At 44.2% G+C, this 23,036-nt stretch overlaps 2 protein-coding genes and 1 long non-coding RNA gene across 16 annotated transcripts in view; 1 reads left to right on the top strand and 2 right to left on the bottom strand.

Moving 5' to 3' along the window:
• Positions 1-7,910, bottom strand: part of CALU (calumenin) — a 31,248-nt gene extending 23,338 nt beyond the window's left edge. For both annotated transcript variants that reach the window (XM_081531242.1, XM_081531243.1), the window contains exon 1: positions 7,118-7,910. The gene's annotated coding sequence lies outside the window, so the exon portion shown is untranslated. The remainder of the gene's footprint in view (positions 1-7,117) is intronic.
• On the top strand, positions 3-16,092 carry LOC145522557 (uncharacterized). The gene is made up of 4 exons (XR_014066031.1): positions 3-240; positions 11,774-12,287; positions 14,325-14,380; positions 14,991-16,092. It is a non-coding gene; the product is annotated as an uncharacterized LOC145522557 (long non-coding RNA).
• GARIN1B (golgi associated RAB2 interactor 1B) lies at positions 7,271-22,953 on the bottom strand. 13 transcript variants are annotated; one of them, XM_081531229.1, is made up of 7 exons: positions 22,651-22,953; positions 21,266-21,450; positions 19,797-20,049; positions 15,516-15,637; positions 12,400-12,443; positions 8,857-9,027; positions 7,271-7,910 (listed from the first exon to the last, which is right to left on the bottom strand). In XM_081531229.1, the coding sequence occupies exons 1-7, from the start codon at positions 22,897-22,899 to the stop codon at positions 7,897-7,899; spliced, it is 1,038 nt and encodes a 345-aa protein (XP_081387355.1). In that variant the 5' UTR covers positions 22,900-22,953; the 3' UTR covers positions 7,271-7,896. The 13 variants fall into 13 exon arrangements, 8 of the variants coding, with proteins under 8 accessions (XP_081387355.1, XP_081387356.1, XP_081387360.1 ...); XM_081531230.1 differs by having other exon boundaries at positions 12,400-12,437; XR_014066026.1 differs by lacking the exons at positions 7,271-7,910; positions 8,857-9,027 and adding exons at positions 10,765-11,250; positions 11,339-11,933.
• Between the last annotated feature and the right edge of the window lie 83 nt (positions 22,954-23,036).

Below are 23,036 nucleotides of genomic sequence, written 5' to 3'. Positions count from 1 at the left end.
GTGGACAGGATTCCCGCCCAGCTCTTGTCCTGGGCCCTTACTCAGGTTGGCTTGTGTGTGCGGCTGTGTGGCCGCTACGTACCGGTTCGCAGAGCGTGACTCGGCCTCCGCAGGGCTTCTTAAATTATCCTAGTTATCTTCATGCGCACAAGAAACCAGGGCCGAATTAACTGAATCAGTCGCCAAGTATGTTGAACAATCCTACCCACTTCTTTCCCTTCAGCTCTGCCGCCTAGATGGGTACGTACCCTGTGCTATGACTACCATCATCTAGATGTTTCCAACTGCCCGCCCTTTCATATGTCTCTGTGCTGTGCTTAGTCGCTCAGTCCTATCCGACTATTTGCGACCCCATGAACTTTAGCCTGTCAGGCTCCTCTGTCCATGGGGATTCTCCAAGCAAGATACTGGAGTGGGTTGCCATGCCCTCCTCCAGGGGATCTTCCCAACCCTGGGGTCGAACTCAGGTCTCCCGCATTGTAGGCAGATTCTTTACTGTCTGAACCACCAGGGAAGCCCTTCACATCTCTATAGTCTTTCATTATCAACCGACAGTGAGCTCGTTTTCCAAATCCTCTGCCTTGTAAATAACAATACAAGTCCCAGTTCACAGAAATCCTAGTTTGATGTTAGCTCTAGAAGCCTTTCCTGACCTTGCTAAGCATAGCAATTCCTCCCTTATTTACCTTAATACACTTTGTATCTTTGGTATGTATGTTCATGCATGCTCAGTCATGTTGGACTCTGCAACCCCATGGACTATATAGCCTGCCAAGCTCCTCTATCCATGGAATTTCCCAGGCAAGATTACTGAAGTGGGCTGCCATTTCCTCCTCCAGGGTATCTTCCCGACCCAGGGATGGAACCCTTCTCTCTTGCGACTCCTGCGTTGGCAGGCGAGTTCTTTACCACTAGAGCCACCTGGGAAGAACAAATTTTGCTATAAAACGCTGTTTATCCATTTGTCTTCCAGACTAAGCTCCAGCAGAAAGATCTGCCTTTATTCATCTTTGTACCTGAAGCTTTCAGCTTACTGCCCAGTTCAAAGTAAATACTTAATAATGTTAAGTGAACTGGATAGGTGGAACCCATATGATGTCCCCAATTGAAGAGGAATACAGGAAATCATGAACTTATTCATTTTCAAGTCATGAAATTAGAATTAAATAAGGATAGCTCAGTTGGTAAAGAATCCACCTGCAATGCAGGAGACCCCGGTTCGATTCCTGGGTTGGGAAGATCCCCTGGAGAAGTGATAGGCTACCCACTCCAGTATTCGGGCTTCCCTTGTGGTTCAGCTGGTAAAAAATCTGCCTGCAGTGCAGGAGACCTGGGTTCGATCCCTGGGTTGGGAAGTTCCCTGGAGAAGTGATAGGCTACCCACTCCAGTATTCTGGCCTAGAGAATTCCATGGACTATACAGTCCATGGGGTCTCAAAGAGTCGGACAGGATTAAGCGACTTTCACTTGCTTCACTAAGGGCTACTACCTTTGCAATGTAATGGAATATAAACCTACTGTGTTCTTAGCACGTAAAGCCTCTATAGTTTAAAATCCAGTTGAGACAAGTAGTGTGCTCATGAGAAAGTTAAATACAAAGCAGCTGAGTTTACTTTAAACATCAAGGTGAGAGGTTGACAACCAATGCTTTGGGAATTCAAAGACGTGGCTGTAACCCTTGGTAACAGCCAGAGAGGGCTTCCAAAGAAGGTGTGACTCAGGCTGGACTAAAAAATTCCTGAGCACTATTTAGCAGAAGGAATAACCGGAAAAGGGCATGTAGGGGACAGAGTAGGAGGTAAATTCTTAAGTCAGGTGGGAGATGAGGGAGATTAAAAGGGGAGGATGGAGAGGGGAGAGCCTGAGCTCTGAGGAGCCTGAGCTGAAGGCAGTGGGAATTGTGGGTCTTCTTCTGAAGGTTTCTAAGCTTGTGCCTTTGTGGCAGGTGAAATGAGGTTGAAAGTGTTCTGTCAGGGAGATGCATCTCCATACAGGTTAACTATAGAATAGGCTGCATCAGGAGCTACTTTAAAAATTATTTTGAAAATGCCTTCTTGAAGTCAGGCACTGTACTAGGTGCTGGTAAACCCACAAAGAATAGCACATGGCCCCTGCCCTCAAGGAACAGCTGCCTAGTGGAAATGCCACCATCTTGGAAGTGTCCTAGAAGAGGCTGGATAAGGTAGTGGGACTCTGCCAGAGATGGGGCACCCTTGAACCCTGAGGTTCCCTGTGAATGAGGATTTGGCCTAGGCAAAGCAAGAGAAATGCAAATGAACAGTTGTATACAAAAGAATTTTTAAAAGTGGGAATAAGAATTTCCTGGACTTAGTAACTGCTTGGAAGAAAGAAATGAAAAAGGAGCACTCAAAAATTTAAAGTTTTAATTGTAGGAAACTGGGAGAATGAGCTAGGTGAGTGGAAGATGGGGGAACGGAGTTGAATTAAAGACACATGAATCTAAGGTGATGGGAGAACATCTAAAAAGAATGAACCAGTAGGCTGGAGGAGATACTTAGAGTCATTGGCCAGGCAGCAGCTGGTGGAGCCATGAGAACACATGAGGTTTCTGAGGAAAGAAAAGCAGATTAGGCCTCTTAGGAGCCCTAGAGTTAGAAAGTAAGTAGAGGAAGAAAAGGACATGAGGGCTGACACACGTTAAGAAATATCACCATAGCTGTACCCAAAGCCTGTCTAACTGTGAGGGAAGCACTGAAGGACTGTTTATGGCAAATAGAATAATGTCAACCTCAAAAGGCTGATAATGTTCTTCAAACATCCTAACTGTTCTCATATGGTGCTACTCAACATTCACTCTACAAATGTATTGTTTCCTGTGTGCAAGACACTGTTCTAGGCACTGGAGGTACAGCAGTGAACAAAATGGACAAAACTCTCTCCATGGAATTCTCCAGGCAAGAATACTGGAATGGGTAGCCATTCCCTTCTCCAGGGGATCTTCCCTGACCCAGGGATCAAACCCAGGTCTTTTGCATTGCAGGCAGATTCTTTACCATCTAAGTCACCAGGGGAGCCCCAAACTCTCTCATGGTGCCTATATTCTGGAATGTGGCCTATAAACAATATAAAAAAGCAAAATATATAGAATGAGAGATGGTGATAGATGCCTCAGAATAAAATAAGGCAGGAAAAGAGACTTCCCTAGTGCCTCAATGGTTAAGAATCCATCTTGCAATACAGGGGATGCGGGTTCAATCCCTGGTCGGGGAGCTAAGATCTTACATGCCAAGGAGCAACTAAGGCCCAGCACTGCAACTACTGAGCCTTAGTTGCTCCAGAGCCTGCACACCACAACTAGAGAGTCTGTGGGCCACAGTGGAAGATCCCTCATCGCGCAACTAAGACCCAGTGCAGCCAAATAAATTATTTTTCAAAAAATAAGGCAGGAAAGGAAAAAGGGAACGTTAGGACCGTCAGGAGTGGTTTGCAGTCTTCAAGAGGGTAGCCAGAGAAGGCTCGTGAAGAGGATGACACATGAATGTGAGTGAACATCTGAATTTGGTGAAGAACATCCCAGGAAAAGGCAACAGTGAGAGCAAAGGTCCTGAGCTTCTGAAGCCTGCTTGGAGTGTTTGAGCAGCAGCAGGAAGTCAGTGTGGCTGGGTAAAATAATTGAAAGAGAGTAGAGGATATGAGGTCAGGGAGGTAATAGCAGGGATGGGGGTGAAGATGAGAGGGACACCATGGAGGGCTTTAGGCCATTTTAAAGTCTTTAGCTGCTACTATGATTGAAGTAATGTGGAAGACACTGGCTGTTTACCAAACTGTTTCCTCTTCATCCTGTGACACAGCTGGACTACATTTCCCAGCATGCCCCCTCCTGGGATATGGCAGTGTGACAGAGCTCGGGCCAAATGATGTCCACTACTTCCAGTACTGGCCATGCAAACCTGCCACGAGCCATTCTCCAAGCTCTTGCTCTTTCTATGGCAACCCTGGGAGCCGTGTAGCACAGATGGCAAGTCACAAGATGGAAGGAGCCCAGGGTCCTGTTAAAGAGCTACTCCCTGAACAGGACACCCTTCTTGAACTTTTAATGTGTGTGAGAAATGAAGTTCTGTTAATTATTTTATGCCATTGATATTATTGGGGCTTATTTCTTACAGAGGTATCATTACCTTAATACAGATGGGAAGCCATTTGAAGGTTTTAAGCAGAAAAGTGACATGCCTAAGATCTTAAAAGGGTCACATTAGGGACTTCTGTGGTAGTCCAGTGGCTCAGACCCCATGTTCCGAATGCAGGGGGCCCAGGTTCCATCCCTGGTCAGGGAACTAGATCCCACATGCTGCAACTAAAGATTAAAGATCCTATGTGCTGCAACAAAGACCTGGTTCAGCCAAATAAATATGTTTTTAAAAAATAAAATAATGTTCTGTAGAAAAAGTAGTATTAGTCACCCAGTCATGTTCAAATCTTTGTGACCCATTGACTGTAGCCTGCCAGGCTCCTGTGTCCATGGGGTTCTCCAGGCAAGAGTAGTGGAATGGTTAGCCATTCCCTTCTCCAAGGGATCTCCCTGATCCAGGGATCGAACCAGGGTCTCTTGCATTTCAGGTGGATTCTTTACCATCTGAGCCGTGGAAAAGTAGGTTACCATCAATAGAAAAAAAAAAATCAAACCAACCTTTAAAAAAAGGGGGTTCCATGAAATTGAAGAGGGTAAGATTAGAAACAAGCCACTCATTTAGGTGACTTTTACAACAATACAGATGATGATGGCTTGGTCCAGGGTGATAACAGTAGAAATTCTGAGAAGTGTCAGATTGTGCATATATTCTGAAAGCAGTTTAAAGGTGTTTCCTGATGGGTTGGAAATGAGATGGAGAGAAAGAGGAGTCAAGGATGACTCCAAGGTTTGAGTAAGTGGAAATATGGAGCTGCCATTTACAAGGATAGAAAAGACCTTGTGGGGAGCAAGTCAGTATTGAGAGATTTTTTTGGGGGGACATGTTGAGATGCCTATTAGAAGTTCAAATGGAGTTGTCAAGTAGGTAGTTGGCAATCACAGTGTTCCGGACTAGAGAGATACATTTGGGAGTAACTGGTTTATGTGTGGTATGAACCATGAGTTTTGATTAGAAGAGACCCAAGACTGAGTCCTGGAAATTTCTAGTGTTTGGAGACGGTGGTGATGGTGGTGGTGGAGGGGTTTTGATGAGAATGAATTAGCAAAGGAAACTGAGAAGAAAAGCCAGTGAAAGAGGAGAGAATAGTGTTCTAGAAGCCAAGTGAAGGAAGTATTTCCAGGAGAAATCACATATGTTACATGCTAACAGAGGGGTGAGGACTCATTGACCATTGGCTTTCCAATGAGAAGATGAGGTTTGGTGTTGTAGTGGGAGGGTTCAAGAGAAAATGGGAAGCAAGACATTGGAAACCCTTTTAGGGAGTTTACTAAAGGGGAACAGAGTGGGCAGAGAGCCCAAGAGAGGTTTTGTTTTGTTTTATTTTTTTCATGTTTTTAAATGGAAGAAAGAGCAGTTACACTAAGGAAAAATACCAGCATGTTTGTTACTGATAGGAAGCCTCTAAGAGAGAGAATCAAATTGATGATGAAGGGAGAAGGGAGAGTTGCTGAAGCAATGTCTTTGAGTAGATGAGGTGGGAGGGGACCCAGTACAAAAAGGGAAGAGTTGGACTTGGCTAAGAGCTAGGCCATTCTTTTATATTAACAAGGAGAGAATCTAGATCTACTGGTCTGGTTCTAGGTGAGTGGTAGGGGTGGTCATGAGAACTTGGAGTTCTCTTTCAATTGCTACTATGTTCCCAGTGAAATAGGAAGCTGGGTCATCAGGAGGCACTGGGGGAGCCTCCTTCCCAAAGAGGGGGAAGATGTGAAATAGCCATTCAGCAGAGAGAGTAGATGAGGGGAACATAGTATGAGCTCCAGGCAATATTAAGGACCCCCTTGAGAACTGAGATAATGTTGAGGTGAAACTGTGTAGTATGTCATGTGGTTTTTCTCCAGGCAAGTTTAGTGGTGTGGGGACCTCCCTAGTGGTCCTATGGCTAAGACTCTAATGCAGGGGCCCTGGGTTCGACCCCTTGTTAGCGAACTAGATCCTGCAACTAAGAGTCTGAACGCTGAAAACTCAAGATCCTGCATGCCTCAACTAAGATTGAAGATCCCAGGTAGTGCAACTAAGACCTAGTCTAGCCAAAAACAAGTTTAGTGACATGATGCAGTTGGTGGAGAGTTCAACCTGGTCAGTTAATAAAGTGGAAGAGGTACAAAAGCTCTGAGGGTACTTGCAAGAGAGTGATGATATTCAGGATGGATCATGGAATCTAGGTTGGAGTGGAAGGGAATGAGAGTGTGAGGACAAGAAGGGATAATGAAAACCCAGAAGGACCAAGAAATTGCAGGATTGATGGGGTTGAAGGATTATCGGACTCAGGGAAAGATAGGAGATGGTGTATAGTTGGAGAGTAGAAATGATGGGGTGGGGTGCAGTTATTAATGGCAAACTCTAGGGTAAATCGGGGGGGGGGTCAGTGGCTGAGGAGGGTGAAGGACAAGGAGAGCGACTAGGGTATGGGAAGAATCATCTATGTGGGATGCTGAAATCACCAAGAATTAGGACATAACTCATCCTTGGCAAGAGCAATGATGATCAAGGAACTTACTTTTTAGCCCTCCAGCCATTTCAGTCTGAAAACCACTTCAGTGAAGAAAAATACCCTCCCCTAGGAGAGCCTAAATCAAAGCTAGATGTCCAGAAAAGCTTTCCAACTGGAAGGTTGGGTACCTTTTCTGAAATACTCATAGTCTGGCTTTTATTGAATGTGCAATATTGTGCATTTTAAATAGAAACCAGTCCATGGTCTCTCTAGCAGACCCTCCTTAATGACTCTCTTCATCTATAATTTGTGAACCCTTGATTTTACCTATACTTTGAGACTGGAACCTCTGATTTACCTGTAGCTTGGGCCTGTGTCTCCTCTCTTTGGAATATCTAATAAGTACTAAACAAGATACTCTATTTCAAGGGGGTATGGTATGCAAAAGAAATTGAGCCAGTGTTTGTAGGGCTGACAATAGAAAGCCTTTTTTCTGAAACTCAGAAAGAGAAACTCCCCCTACCACACGCACCTTGTCTTACAACCTCCCGCAGGAAACTTGTGTAGCCTCAGATCCAAACCACCATTTGGAACAGCAGGGCCAGGCTCGCAGGTCCAAGTCAGGAAATGCACTAAGGAAGAAGGTCTAAGGCTTGAATCAAAACAGAGGGACTAACGAGAAAAATTGGCAAAAAGGAACATTTAAGGAGAGGCCTTTGGCTGGAATTCATTTCTGTCCCCTTATCCTTGTCCAGAGGAGTCTGAGCAGAGAAGAAAAACACATGTCTCTTGATATATGGCCTTATTTTGAAGTTTTAAATTAGATAAATAGAAGCTTGGTGAGGCATCTCTCAGCGTGCTTCTCTTGTCCTCTCTTCTGTTCCCTTCTGTTACCACTTTTCTGCATCTCCCCTCTTCTCTGATTTCCGCCCTCCACCTTCCTCTTCAGCCCCATTTTGTTCTCTTCCACCTCTTTTCTGGTTCTGGTTCTCTTTCCTTCCTTCTCTCTCTTGATCCTGGTCCTTCTGAGAGCATGTGTTCTTGTGCTGGAAAGGAGGTGAGGTGTGGTGATGTGTGGTGGTGAGGACGCAAAGTTACAGACCAGAATAATGCTGGAATAACGCTTCTCATCTGGGAGCCATGCTCCCAAGCGATTCTCCAGGGAAAGGCTATGCTGTCAGGTGAGATGATTCTAGTTTTTCCTCAGGTGCAGCTTTCTCCTCCCCTCCATAAAGACAGTATCTCACAGAAAGCTGAATGCTGCAGAGTGGTGTTGGCAAGGGTCGTATGATTCTACTGTGAAAGGGTGGCTCAAATAGAACTTCCTGTGAGTATAGGAGAGAAAAACTTTCAATAAGATATAGCTTGTGAGCTTATGAGCTCTTCTGTAGGCATCTAGATACTTCTGTTAGTTTTTTAAATCGTCAAATATTGATAACAGGTAACTTATAAGAGTTAGTAGCTTATTGATAATATTTTACTCTAGAAAACATAAACCACTGTAACTTCTTTAAGGATCTCTCTTTGGTCAGACAGAGGCACATAGGAAATACTTAATGAATGTTAAATGAATACATGGATGGATGAGCCTTGGTGCATGGGAAGATAAGGACTGGGCCTCAGAGAAATTTGATCCCCACACCTCATCCCTCTTGGGCTTCCCTGGTGCCTCAGATGATAAAGAATCTGCCTGCCATGCAGGAGACTTGGGTTTGATCCCTGGCTCAAGAAGATCCCCTCTAGAAGGGATCAGCTACCCACTCCAGTATTCTTGCCTGGAGAATCCCATGGACAGAGGAGCCCGGTGGGCTACAGTCCATGGCGTCATAAAGAGTCAAAGGTGACAGAGCAACTTTCACTTTCATTCCTCATGGACTTCCTCCTTCCCATTCTACACAGCAGAAGGTTGGGACTCCCATGGAGGCCAGAGAAGGAAAAGGAGCTCCTCCCTCTGCAGAGGCAGCCCCTCATGCCTCCCGCACAGCACGGAGAAGGCAGCTCTAGTGACAGCCGTGTCCTGCTAGTCTCTGTCTCTTTTGAGCCACTTGCAGGAATGCCCAGGGGCCTCTGGTAGCTCTGGAAGTGCCACTCTTAGGGTTTCACTCAGCCCAGTTGGAGGTAGAGAAAAACAGGGCAAGAACAAAGAGGGTTGAGGTAGCTATGACTGGCCCCCCACTCCCAACCCACAGCCTCCTGGAATCATTCCCAAGACCCTAGAACCTGAACCCAGGCCTGTCCCAGGAAGGCGGTGGATGAATGCCATCACGGTACCTATGAGGGGGGCCAGCTGGGGCCTGGTGGAGGCTGCCAGAGTGCTGAGGAGCGAGAGGGACTGTGGCCCAGAGGGGTTCTCTCTTTCCCACTCTCCATAGGTGAACGAATCCCTCCAACTGAGGTCACGGGTGCAAGGGATGGAGTCTTCGCTTGGAGAGGTTTTTTTTTCTAGGTCAAAAAGGAATGCAACTGTTTGTACTTTAATTCACAGAGCACACTCACAGGTTCCAGCCAACATTTGTGAGGTGCTTATTACAGACCGGGCACTGTTCCAAACAATTACATGCATTAATGCTCTTTTAACCTTCACAACAACCTCCGAGAGGTCAGTGCTGCCATAGGCCCCATTTGATGCTTGAGGATTTGGAGGCCCAGCAAGGTGAAGTCACTTACCCATGGTCACATCATGAGGAGGCAAGGCCAGAATCCCAAGCCAGATAGCCAGGCAACAGAGCCTGTGTTTTTACCACTACATCATGTCAAAAGGCAGTACCCATAAAATGAGGCAACCAACGTGGCTTGGAGAGGTTAACCAAGTGAATTTCCCCAGGAGATTCTGCTAGCTGAACAGGCAATGCCCTTGAACCCAGATGGCCTGAAGCCAGAGCCTGTTCTTGGTCCACTTGGCTTGAGCTACTTAAGGGTAGCTCACAGCCTAGCAGCTTTGGCATCACCCAGAGCATGTGAGAAATGCAGTCTCAGGTCTGTCCAGAGGCTCTGAGTTAGAATCTGCATGTTAAAAAGATCCCTAGGGGGGCATTTGCACATTAAAGTTTAGGAAGGACCATATAGATCACATCACCCACAAATGGGGAACTGAGATGTACCAAATACACAGGTAGACTTGGGGATGCTAGCTTTTCCAAATGTAGCTCCCTCTCTCTCTCCCACTTATCATCCAAAAGTTTTAAGAGGCTGGGGTATGAGCGTCCTTCCAAACTGAAAGTGTACGCTACTTGGCCCAAAGAGAAAAGAGGGGTTCCTTCAGCTCCAAGGAAAGAACAGGGTCCTAAGGACATCCCAGGATCATTAATTGCAATCAGCCTAGGGACATCTTGGGAGCAACAGTTCTCATGACACAGATGTCCTGTGATTCTGAAGTTCTAGCTGTTCTCTCAAGTCCTAGAAATAAGTTTGAAATATTCTCTAGCTCTGTCTTCTTCAACACTAATCTCATGGGATATGTTTTGAGTGTATGTGTATGTACATGTGTGTGTGTTTGAATGTATGTGTAAAAACATTAATGACTCACCACTGTATTAGCAGTCATATGATATGAGAAAGCAATTCTAGACTTGCAGAAAATGTGGGCCAACAGTCAGCTCTACTTACCATAGAGAACAGCGGCTGAGAACTGGCAGCCTCCAGGCTCACTTTGGTCTACAGATACCTTTTGCTTGACCCCTAAGTTTTGGCCTATACTGTACTTTGTTGGGCTTCCCTGGTGGCTCAGATGGTAAAGGATTGGCCTGTGATGTGGGAGACTAGAGGTTCAGTCTCTGGCTTGGGAAGATCCCCTGGAAAAGGGAATGGTAACCCACTGCAGTAGTCTTGCCTGGAGAATTCCAAGAACCGAGGAGCCTGGAGGGCTACAGTCCATGGGTTCACAAAGAATCAGACACGACTGAACAACCATCACTTTCACACTATAGATTTTTATGAAGTGAGGGTGGGGTGGGGTGTATGTGATATAAAATTTCAGATTTTTGTTTTTTCTTGAAAAATCAGATTATCTGGCAGTGCCAGGCCTGTGTTGCAGCATGGCAACCGTTAACAAAACTTTAATTGAAACATTCACTTTTTCATTGCCACAGTCCCCATCACTCCCTACTGTCTCTTCAATGCTGAATCATGTCAGCCCAACTGTTCTTTTACCAATAATAGGGATGAGAGAAAAAGTAACCATTTCTTATATCTATGACACATAGACTCTTTACTCCTTTATAACACCAGCAGATGTTTCAGTTTCAGTCCCTGGTTTGGATAAAAGTTGACACAGCTCCTCTGGGATCTACTGCACTCCTCCAAATTTATAAATATAACATGATATTCTGGCTGCCTTCTGAGCCGATTTGGAGGAATAATTTCTTAGGGATGTGGTGCATGAATATTTATTGAGCTCCTATTGTGTTCTCAGACCTGTGCTTCCCACTGTAGGAATTCAGAGGCACAAAAAAAAGTTTAGTATTGGTTGAAGAAATAAGCTTAAACCTATGAAACAATTAGGGATCTTATGTTATGATAGAGAGGTTATGAGCAAGGCAAGATGTGTCTGGACAGGAAGGTGTTGTGAGTGTTGTTGTTTAGTCTATAAGTCGTGTCTGACTCTGTGACCCCATGGACTGTAGCCCTCCAGGTTCCTCTGTCCATGGAATTCTTCAGGCAGGAACACTGGAATGGGTTGCCATTTCTTTCTGTGACCCCATGGACTGTAGCCCTCCAGGTTCCTCTGTCCATGGAATTCTTCAGGCAGGAACACTGGAGTGGGTTGCCATTTCTTTCTCTAGGGGACCTTCCTGACCCAGGGATTGAACTCGTGTCTCCTGCATTGCAGACGGATTCTTAATGCTGAGTCACCAGGGAAGCCCTAGTTGTGAGTGTATCTGGATGATTAGGCAGGATTTAGAGTGGCGTCAGGAAGAAGGGAGCAGAGGATGATGAATAAGTCATGCGGAAGGATAGCTGAGGTTTGACCAGAGCAGATTTGAGCTGGAGAAGAGGAGGCAGAGAGCTCCCAATTAAGGAAGAGAGAGTAATCAGGTGAGATGGGTAAGAGGTGGAAAGTTCATGCAGAATCAGCCATGCCAAAATGAGTGGATTTGGGGTAAACTAGAACCTGAGAATACATAGGGAACTGGCTGCTGTTTCCAGAATGTGTCATGCTGTCTCACACAGACTCTGTGTCTCTTTCTAGGATCCCTGCCTCATCTGCCTCGGCCAGGCCGCTTGTACTTATCCTCGGTGACTCAGCACAGACCCCAGGTCTTCCGGGACAGCTTCCCAGGAGGAGTGAGGGAGCCCCGCCTCTGTGCCCTCAAGACGGAGGCACCACAGTCTTGAGCTTTGAATGTTGCCTGGAAGGAGAGGTTATGTGATTTGGGAATTTACCCATTTGACTCCAAAAACTATAAACCCCTGAATGGGGTGCTGTGTTTTTCTTCACTGTGACTCCAAAGCCTTCAACAGTGTTTGGCACTTACCAAGTGCTCAATGTGTGTTTCTGAATGAATGAAGGAACTTCAGGAGATTGCTGCAGTGGCCCAGGAAAGAGGTGATAAAGTGGACTAGGGTAGGATCTGTGGGCTTGGAAATGAACTCAAGAATGTAAGGAATATTTCAAAGAAAGAAACTGGGGTGATGTGGTGCCAAATAGACTGTGGTGACTGCAGATCCCAGAAGAACTAGAACCAAGGTATAGGAGGATAATGGTGATCCTGACAGCACAGGAAAATTGAGATGGGGGGCTGGAGGGAATTTTATTCCTATGTCTGCAGAGCAGAAAAATTCTCCAAGATGCGGGTGCCCTGTGCCCTCCCTTACCTGAGCTGTCCTTTTTGTTCTCTGTCTTTTCACTGCTCCTGGAACTCCAGTCATTTCAGGATCAAGGAAATGAAGGTCAGAAGGAAAAGAATAGAGCATGAGACTCTTGTTTTAATTCTTGTTTCTCGTTATATTTTTCCTGATGCAACAAAAGCTTTGGAGGCAGATATAAATATGAAAAAGGCCAGCTGTGGCTATATTGGGTAGATGTGACCCATATTAAAGCACCAGAAGGAAAACTAGGGAAGGGGGAGGTAGGATGGAGTAGGGGTTTGGGGAACAGAACCCTTGATGTTGATTTTGCTGAGGTGGAGTGGGCGTGACTCCATCTGTTTGGCATCTCAGCCATTTATTTTATTTGCTGTAAGTTGCATATTGCTGTTGATGTGCAAAAACTGCTAAAACTGCAACCAGACCAGAACCTGCCTAAATGAGGAGAAAAGTCATCACTCCAGGGCTTCATGCTGGGAAATGAAAGAGAAGAAACTAAACGTCTGTACAAAGTAATTGTTTGAGATAGGGAAGCAAAAATTAAATGTTCCCTGTTTCTCGCATCCCTCTGATCCTTCTTGTACATGACAGTCTGGACTTGGTTGCCATGGCTCCCTGTCTGGTCCCTTCACACCTAACCTCCCTCTCTTCAGATCGCTCTCACGGCAGCAGCCAGCTTGACCTTTTAAAAATGTAAATGGGATCACATGCTTCCCTGTTTAAAATGCTGCTAAGGTTCCCATTACACTTAAAGCTTAAATCCATTTGCATGGCTTCCCAGGGCCTGCCTGGCTTGGGCCCTGCCCACTTCTACATATGTCCTCCTACCAACATCCCCACTTCCCCTCTGATCTTCCTTCCCTTTCTCTACACTGACTCAGTAAGCTTCTTACTCAGGGCGAAGCCTCAGTCTTATACCCATTTGTCCCCTTAGCCTGCACAGCTTTCCCCATCCTTTATCTGACTTCTATGAGTTTTTCCTTCAGGTCTTCAACTTCTCTGACCTTTCAGAGATATTAAAATCTCTCTGTGCCAGAGATTGAGTGTAGGCCCCCAGCATCCCTTCTTCCCTTCTCCTGGTGACGCAGAGCATCTAACTTTGTGTTGGGCCCATGGCTGTGCGGAGTGGAAGCTTTATTTCCCAGCCTCCTTTGCAACTGGGTGTGGCTATCACTATTCAGTCTCTAAGTCGTGTCCCACTCTTTGCAACTCCGTAGGCTGCAGCACACCAGGCTCCTCTGCCTTCCGCTATCTCCTGGAGTTTGTTCAAATTCATGTTCATTGAGTCGGTCATGCTATCTAACCATCTCATCCTCTGCCACCCCTTCTCCTTTTGCCTTCAATCTTTGCCAGCATCAGGGTCTTTTCCAATGAGGCGACTCATCGCATCAGGTGACCAAAGTATTGGAGCTTCAGCTTCAGCAACAGTCCTTCCAATGGATATTGAGGGTTGATTTCCTTTAGAATTGACTGGTTTGATCTTCTTGCAGTCCAAAGGACTCTCAAGAGTCTTCTCCAGCACCACAATTTGAAAGCATCAATTCTTTGATGCTTAGCTTTCTTTCTGGTCCAGCTCTCACATCCATACATGACTACTGGAAAAGCCGTATCTTTGACTAAATATAGGTGTGGCTAATGAGGTATAAACAGAGGCTGTCCTTCTAAGAGTAATAAAGAAAATCTGTGAATTAACATTTTGAGACAATCAAAAAGTTGCTTCAGAATATCTTGTTCTGGGGATTCCCTGACGGTCCAATGGTTAGAACTCTGCACTTCCACTGCCCGGGGTCAGGAGTTCCACCCTTGGTCAGTGAGCTGAGAGCTCGCAAGCTGAGTGGCATGGTCAAAAAAAAAAAAAAAAAAAATTGCTGTATTAAGTCCAGAGCTCTTCTGTTCAGAATGTGATATCTTACCCTGGAATTTCTTCATTACAGATGTCTGTGTGATATACCGAGTGACAACCCCAGTATAAAAAATTCTTCAACAGCAGGTAACTAATAAGTCTTTTTCTTGTGTTATCACTTTTCTATTTCCAGCCCAAGTTAGAATACAAGTTAATATTTATTGAGAGTTAACTTATAACTGCCTCTAAATTTGCTGAGGATGAGCCAAGCACTTGATGCATATGCGTTCATTTTCATTTTATACTGACACTATCTGGTTGGCATTATCATAATTTCCACTTTACAAATCTGAAAACTGAGGCCCAACAGAGTTAAGCAATGTGCCTAAGGACTCATAGAGCAGTGACTTGAGTCCAAAGCTATGTGAGCACTTACCCACTATGAGACCTTGCCTCCTCTGAGCTCTCCTGATTTTCAGTGTATTACTGGCACTCACACACACACACACACACAAATCTTTCTCTTTTTTTCCCTCTAAATTCTGTCTCTGAGTTGCTGGTCCCTGTTATGACAAAATCGCCTTCTCTGGTATTTTTCTTTTCTGGTGACATTTACTAATTTATTTCTGTTCTCCCTTTTCTTTGACACCACACGTCAAGTTCACTAGGACTCCGGTTCCCACGTGATCTTCGCTCTCTGGCTGTGGTACCCTGAGGTCTAAGTGCTCTCTACTTTTGTCTCTCTTATACCAACCAGTCCTAGGAGTCAACCCTAAGTCATCTGTACCTACAATGACATTTCCTCAGACATGGAGAAGACAGGCCTGCATGAGGTAGCTTTCCAGAAAACACTTCAAAAAAAAATGACCACAGAAGCTCCATATAGTCCAAGCAGAGGCCAAGTATGTAGGTAAAGGAACTCAGTGATAGAGGATGTTTTAAACAATGTTTTGATTATTTCTCAGTAGGAAATCTAGGAACTAGATTAGACATTAGGTTTTATTTTTCCACTGTGTTACTAAGTTATTCTTAATATTGAAGAGGTTACTTTTCATTTTTTATGAATATCCTCCTCTAAAGTCAAGCCTATGATGCTTGTGGAGGACAGTCAGGCAAAGAGACCAGGAAAAGGTTTCCCTGAGTCAAAAATACAGACTGGATTGGATATGGAAGGGCAGTATTTCATGTACTTCCTTGTGCCCCTTAACCAGATTACTTGGTTTCTGGGTCTCTGGGGCAGACCACCTGGGGGCATCAAGCTGGCTGGATTTGAGTCATGTACCTGAACAGGTTGTGCTGGTGCAAGTCAGCAAAGATCTGACAGAGGGCCTCACTCTCCCCTTTGGCTATCAGCTGCATGAGACTCTCGCTGGGCTGGGAAGCTTGGGGTTTCTTCCGTACTAACTAGATGGAGGAAAGAAAAACAAAGCCAGGTTGTTAAGGTCTTAGCATCTCTGCATTTTCCTAATATCATGGTCTAGACCCTAAAGTGTTAGAACCTAAAGTGTTCCATCAGACAAAGCCATGCCAGCAGCTCAGAGAGGCAATTCTGAGGCTATATCTGTTTGTTTTGATCTCTATTGTTATAAATTTCCTTTGGTGTCCTAAGAATAATATTGTTATTGAAAACTTTAAACATAATTTAGTGTAGGTAAGCTATTCTTAACATACCTTACTATGTTATTGAACAGTCTATTAACATAAACTTTAATAAAACTTGCCATACTTGGTTTTATATTTAAATAGAGGGGGTTAAATGTTTATTGTAGAAATTTAATGTTTTTCCAATTCATTCCTCTAAGAAATATCCTGTGTTGAGGTGCTTTCTATGCCAAAGTAAAATTGCCTTTTTTCCTGTTGCCTGTGATACCCCTCAGATGTTCTACTTGTGTGTGTGTGAGTGTCTGTGTGTGCATGTGCTCAGTCATGTTAGACTCTTTGAGACCCCATGGACTGTAGCCCACCAGGCTCCTCCGTCCATAGAATTTTCTGGGCAAGAGTACTGGAGCGAGTTGCCATTTCCGCCTCCAGGGGATCTTCCTAACCCAGGGATCAAACCCATATCTCTTGCATCTCCCACATTGGCAGGCAGATTCTTTACCACTGCACCACCTGGGATGCCTCCTAGTTGTGCACGCTGCTCATGTTCATTTAATATTAATATTTACTGAATATCAACTATGTGCCAGGCACTGGGGAATCTCAGTGAAAAAAACAGATAAAAATTTCAGCCATTATGGAGCTTATGTTGTAGCTCACTTCAGGCTTCAGTTCATTAGACTCTAAGGCCTGAGGCAAAAACACCCAGGTGGCTTCCCTGATTTCTATCAAATATTTAAAGAAGTAGTAACATTAATTCTTCAAAAACTCAGAAACAGAGGAGGAGGGAACACTTTTTAAAATACTCAATAAGGCAAGTATTACTCTGATACCAAAGCCAGGGTATCACAAGAACACTACAGACCAATATCTCTATGAACATAGGTACAAAACTCTTTTAACAAAATGCTAGCAAACCAAATCAAACTATATAGAAAGGATCAAATACATCGTAATGTAATGGAATTTATTGCAGGAACACAAGGCTCGTTTAACATCTAAAAATCAATTAAAGTAATATAATATATGGGCTTCCCTGTTGGCTCAGTGGCAAAGAATCTGCCTGCCAGTGCAGGAGACCTGGGTTCCACCCCTGAGTCGGGAAGAGCCCCTGGAGAAGAAAATGGCAACCCATTCCAGTATTCTTGCCTGGGAAATCCTATGGACATGGACAAAGGAGTCTGGCAGGCTACAGTCCATGGGGTTGCAAAGAGTTGAACACAACTTAGCGACTAAACAACAATATACTATATTAATAGAATAAAGGACAAACAATATGATCATCTTAGTAGAGAAAAAGCATTTGGCAAAACCTAGTACCCATTCATGATAAAAACTCTTAATAAACAAGGAATAGAAAGGAATTTCCTGTATCTTATAAAGGGCATCTACAAAAATCCCATAGTTAATATCATACTTAATGAAAGACTGGATATTTTCCCCCTAATACCCTGAATGAGGCAAGGATGTCTGCTTTTGTTACTTTTATTAAACATTGTACTGAAGGTTCTAACTAATGCAATAAGCAATAAACAAATAAATGGATCCAAATGAGAAATGGAATTAAGCTGTATTTATTTGCAGATAACAAGAATGTATGCATATATGTAGAAAATCCCAAGGAATCCATGAAAACTACTACAGCTAATAAACAGCAATACACAAAAATTGATTGTATTTCTATATACTTTCAATAAGTGATACAAAATTAAGACAACACAATTCCATTCACAATAATATCAACAACAATCAAATACTTAGGAATATATTGAACAAAAAAAGTGCAGAACTTATAAACTGAAAGCTGCAAACATTGCTAAGGGAAATTAAATTAGATTGATATAAATGAAAAGACTTTGTATACATATGTACTGAAAGACCCAATATTGTCAAGATGGCAATTTTCCCCAAATTGATGTATAAATTCAACATGTCCTTATCAAAATTCCAGCAGATTTGTTTGTTTGTTTGTTTTGCAGAAATTGGCAAGTTGATCCTAAAATTTACATGGAAATGCAAAGGATCTGGAATTGGCTATACCAAAACAATTTGAAAAAGAGCCAAATTGGAAGATTTACAACACCCAATTTCAAAAATTAAAATTCAGAATTTTGAAAAACTTACTATAAAGCTTCATTTATCAAGACATTGTGTAATTGGCACAAGAATAGGCAAACAGATCAATGGAACAGAACTGAGAAGCCAGAAATAAATCCTTACGTTTCTGGTCCATTGATTTTTGGCAAAGATGCCAAGACAATTCAATGTGGGAAGGATAGTCTTTTAACAAATGATACTAGAACAGTTATAACATCCACATGCCAAAAAAAAAAAAAAAATTACTTAAGAATGTACCCTTACCTCACATCATACAAAAATATTAACTCAAAAGGGATCAAAGACCTACATGTAGGAGCTAAGTCTAGGGACTTCCCTGGTGGTCCAGTGGTTAAGACTCCATGTTTCAAATGGCAGGAGCTCAGATTCAATCCTTGGCTGGGGAACTAAGATCCCATATGCCATGTGATGTGGCCCAAATTTTTTTTTTAAAAAGAAGTCTATATAACTTCTTGAAGAAAATATAGGATAACACCTTTGTGACTTTGGGTTGAAGAAAGAGTTTTTAGATACACCACCAAAAGTCAGATCTATTCAAGAAAAAATTGATAAACTGCACTTCATCAAAATTTAAAACTTTTGCTCCTTAGAAAACATCATTAGGAAAATGAAAAGATAACTCACAGACTGAGAAAAAATATTTACAAGTCATATATCTGATAAAGGACTTGTATCCAGAATATGTAAAGAGCTCTTACAACTCAATAAGAAAAAAAATTTTTAAATAAGCAAAAGATTTGAATAGAAATTTCACCAAGAAGATATGTAAATGGTTAACAAGTCTATGAAAAGTTCCTTGACAAGAAATCCTAATTAAAAACACAACATATCCCGTAGAATGGCTTTAATTAAGAAGATAATACCATTGTTGGTGAAGATGTGGAGAAAGCGAAACCCTCTCACATTCCTGGTGGGAATATAAATGGTACAGTCACTTTGGAAAAAGGTTTGCCTGTTGAAATACAAACTTACCACATGACTCAGCAATTCCAAATTCTTGGAATCTACCCACAACAAATGAAAACATACCCTAACATACATCTATACAAAAACTTGTACACAAATGTTCACAGCAGCATTATTCATAATAGGCCCAAGCTGGAAATAATCCAAAGGTCTCCCAGATGGTGCAGCAGTAAAGAATCCGCCTGCCGATGCAAGAGATGCAGATTCGATTCCTGGGCCAGGAAGATCCCCTGGAGGAGGAAAGAGCAACCCACTCCAGTATTCTTGCCTGGAAAATTCCATGGACAGAGGAGCCTGGTGGGATGCAGTCCATGGGGTCTCAAAGAGTTGGACAGGACTGAGCACACATGCACGAAAACGATCCAAATGTCCATCAACTAGTGACTAGACAAAGAAAATGTGGTATATCCACGCAGTGGAATACTATTCAGCAATAAAAAGGAAGAAATTATTGATAATCTGTGACTCTAACATAGAGTTGGCCTCATGCTATGATATGAATGAACTTGAAAAACCTTACCCTAAGTGAAAGAAGCCAGACACATAACACTATATATTATAGGATTCCATGTAGAAATGTTTCAGAAATATGAGTAGAGTTTAAAGACAGATCAGTGGTTGCCTAGGGCAGAAAGTAGGAACAGAATGACTACAAATGGGCATGAGGGAATTTTTTAGGGTGATATTGTGGTGATGATTGCAGAACTCTAGACATTTACTGAAAATGCTCAACTGTACACTTGGGTGAATTTTAATCAATAAAGTGATTAGAAAAGGCCTAAGGCAGGGATCGCCTTCCCAAGGTGCTTCCATATCAGCTTACCAAAGCTCTACAGCTCAGCTCTGGCCTTGGCTGGAGGAGGCCATAGTGTCCACTTACCTGTGAGTCTCCTGAGGGACTGTAGTTACTCTTGGGTACCAGGCAGTGAGTGACAAGAATCCTGGGGTCTTTGGTGGTGATGGACAGGCCCTTCTGCAGAATTTGAATGAGCCGGATCCAGAAATGGAAGACAGTCTCAGGATGGTCGGGGTGGAGTTTTAGGTAGTATATCTTCTCTGTGACTGTCCTCAACCGCAGGACACGTTGAAGGTGGTCAGAGACCTGGAGCTCCACAAACTTCAATGGGAGAATCCTGAAGGCGCAAGGGAAGACACATTGACAACCCCACATTGACAACACACATGGTCCAACCTTGCCTTCATTAAAATGAAGAGTGTCTCCTTTAGGACCAAGGCTTTGGGGGTGGGTAGGAGAGCGAATGGTTAGCACAGTGGTTCTCAAACTTTGGGGAGGTCAGATTCACCTGGGGAGCTTGGCTAAAATGCAGACGCCTGAAGATACCCCCAGAGATTCAGATTCAGTAGGTCTGGGGTGGGGCCCTGGAATCTACATTTTAACCTCCACCTACTGCCACAATTCTCATGCTGGTGTTCCCTGAATCCTGCTTGAGAAGGGCAGCTGGGAGTAAGGTAGCTGGAATCATAGGGATTTTTCATTTTCTTCTCGATAGAACGGGAGCTGGGTCCCACTGTCCAGCTTGTCCATTCATTGACCTTAAGGCCTCAATTACTCTTCCCAAAGGAGCTAAAGTTCAGGGACCTGGCTTTGGATCTGGGATTAGTCAGCTGAACTGGGATGCACTTGCTGTAGGGGGTGCTTAGAACATAACGGAGAGGTTTATTACTGAAGCAACGTGGAGCGATGAAAGGTTAACTTGGGCTTCTGGGAATATCTAGAGATTCTTGAGATATCCTACACATTACTTGAAGAGGCTCAAGCATCTAAAAGGGCCATTGCACACTGCTGTATTTGAAATGGATAATCAGCAAGGGTATAGCATATGGAACTATACTCAGTGTGATGTACCAGCCTGGATGGGAGGGGGATGTGGGGGGAGAATGGATACAAGTATATGTATGGCTGAGTCACTTTGCTGTTCACTTGAAACTACCACAACATTGTTAATCGGCTGTACCCCAATACAAAATAAAAGATTGGAAATCTGAAAAAAGGGCCATTGCATCCTGGACAAGCATAAAATTACAGTTCGAAGTAAGACTTCATTCAATTCACTTTACCAGTAGGAAAACTGAAATGCATCAAGTAACTTGGGACTCAAAATTGTTTTGAGTCTAGTCAGTTGCATAAGGTCTAGCACCTGCATCTCCCAACCAATGCTTCATCATCTCCTAGACCCCTTGGCTTCCTTGTCCCTTGCCTCAGAGTAGGGAGACTTCCTAAGAATTCAGTGCAATGGATGCAACAAGAAGGAAAGTGGGGATGTTGACTGGCCCTCCTCCCTGTCCATGTTACATGCCTCCCCCTTTGCCCCACTTTAGGATGCTCACCTCTTCAGGATGATCTTGGGGGCTGTGGATGGTTTGTTCCATGTCTGGTTCTGCCTGTGGTGCCATTTGACACTGGCCATGAGGAGGATGTTGGGAAGAGGCAGGCAGGGCACAGAGGAGGTCACCCCCAGGGCCATGGTGTTGGAGGCTTTGTAGATGTCTATCCAGTTCCTGCCCTTTCTAACCTGCAAAGCAGTCCCCCAGGCCCAGTCTGAGCATTTGGCAGGAGCAGCAGCATGTTTCACGTGAGAGCTTCTCAAACTCGGCACTGTTCACATTTGGGGCTGGATAATTCTTTGTTTGGGGGGAGTGGGCTCTCCTATGTGTTGTAAGATGTTTAGCAGCATCCATGGCCTCTGCCCAATATATGCGGATAGCGGTGACCACCCCAACCCCACCCCCAAATTGTGACAGTCCAAAATGCTTCATTCAGACATGGCCAGTGGCTTCAGACATGGCTCCACTACTGGTGGGAGCAAAGTCATCACTTGTTTGGAACCACAGTTAAACCTATATTGGTTAAACAACTGTAACAGTATTTACTTTGCCTATTCTGGGTTGACCAAAAAGTTCTTTTTTTTAAGCTGATATGGAAAAATCGAATGAACTTTTTGGCCAACCCAATATTAGCAATTGCCCGCAAGAGTTCCCTGACATATGTCACACTTCCATGAATCCTCCCCAGACTGTTTCCTGGCTTTTATTTTAAAAACCTGTCCTTTGGCACTTTCTTGAGGGGCCCTATTATCTGCTGCATCTCTTTTTTCACTGTCAAGCCCCTGTAGCCCCCAAGTGCTGCTTATTCTGGGTCCCATCTGGCCTAAGGAGAGCCCAGGCAAGGAAACAAAATGCACTGAGTGCTCCTGTACTGAGGCCTTTGCTTCCCGTGTTTCATGGAACAGCCAGGTCAGTCTCACCTCTTTTACAACAGAGAAAACTGGTGTGCAGGTCTCCTGCACCATGACACCTCCTGACGAGAAAAAAGTGGACCAGACTCCGAGCCTAGATCTTACTGGGTGCCCGACTTCTATTCTTTCACCCATCAGCATTTCTGTTCCAAACCCCTAAATAGCATCTCATTTTACTGCCTCTTTGTTCATCTACTTTGAACTGACAGCCTGGAGGATGAAGTAAACTAAGGGATTCAGGGACCAAACCCTCCACTCAGAGCAGAGAACCCTTGACCTCTCTCCCCAGAGTGACTGCAGGAGAAAGCCTGTCTGGGGCCCTGCAACGTCAGGGTCAGGTGTGGGTAGCCTTGCCTTCAGTTCCTCTCTTTGCCTCAGTTGTCACTGCACTCCAGTTCCGGGGACAGACTCTCCATCACATTGTGGGAACAGATTTAGAGGAATCAAGGAGTGCCATTCGGAGCGGCCCAAGAGTACCTGGACAAAGTTGCTTTCAAACACCACTGATTCAGGAAACAGGTTGAATTCTGGAGAATGAACCATCTGGCAGAGCAGTCCCTCCTCCACACCCAGGCCCACTCCAGGATTTGGTTCCCCATCCACAGGAAAGAGGCCCCTGAATTCTTCCCAGGCATTCAGGGAAGGGAAGGTTGGATAGGATCTTGTGACTTTTACTGCCTTCTTCGATTTGTTCCAAGTCTTTCTATGTAGAACTGATGACAACATTTCCGCACATACTCAGGGGCCTGCTGCGCGTTTGTCCTAGGTCCTCTTTCTTCCCTCCTGGCCTTGGGCAGCCAGCCAAGGCCTGGGGCCACCAATCAGCTCACAATGATGAATGGATGACATCATGAAAAACCAGG

This window comes from Giraffa tippelskirchi, chromosome 10 (assembly GCF_054371585.1).
Source record: "Giraffa tippelskirchi isolate mGirTip1 chromosome 10, T2T-mGirTip1v1.2.pri, whole genome shotgun sequence".
NCBI classification, from domain to species: Eukaryota; Metazoa; Chordata; class Mammalia; order Artiodactyla; family Giraffidae; genus Giraffa; species Giraffa tippelskirchi.
The sequence above is the reverse complement of the archived record's forward strand: the minus strand, read 5'-3'. Positions and strand labels throughout refer to the sequence as shown.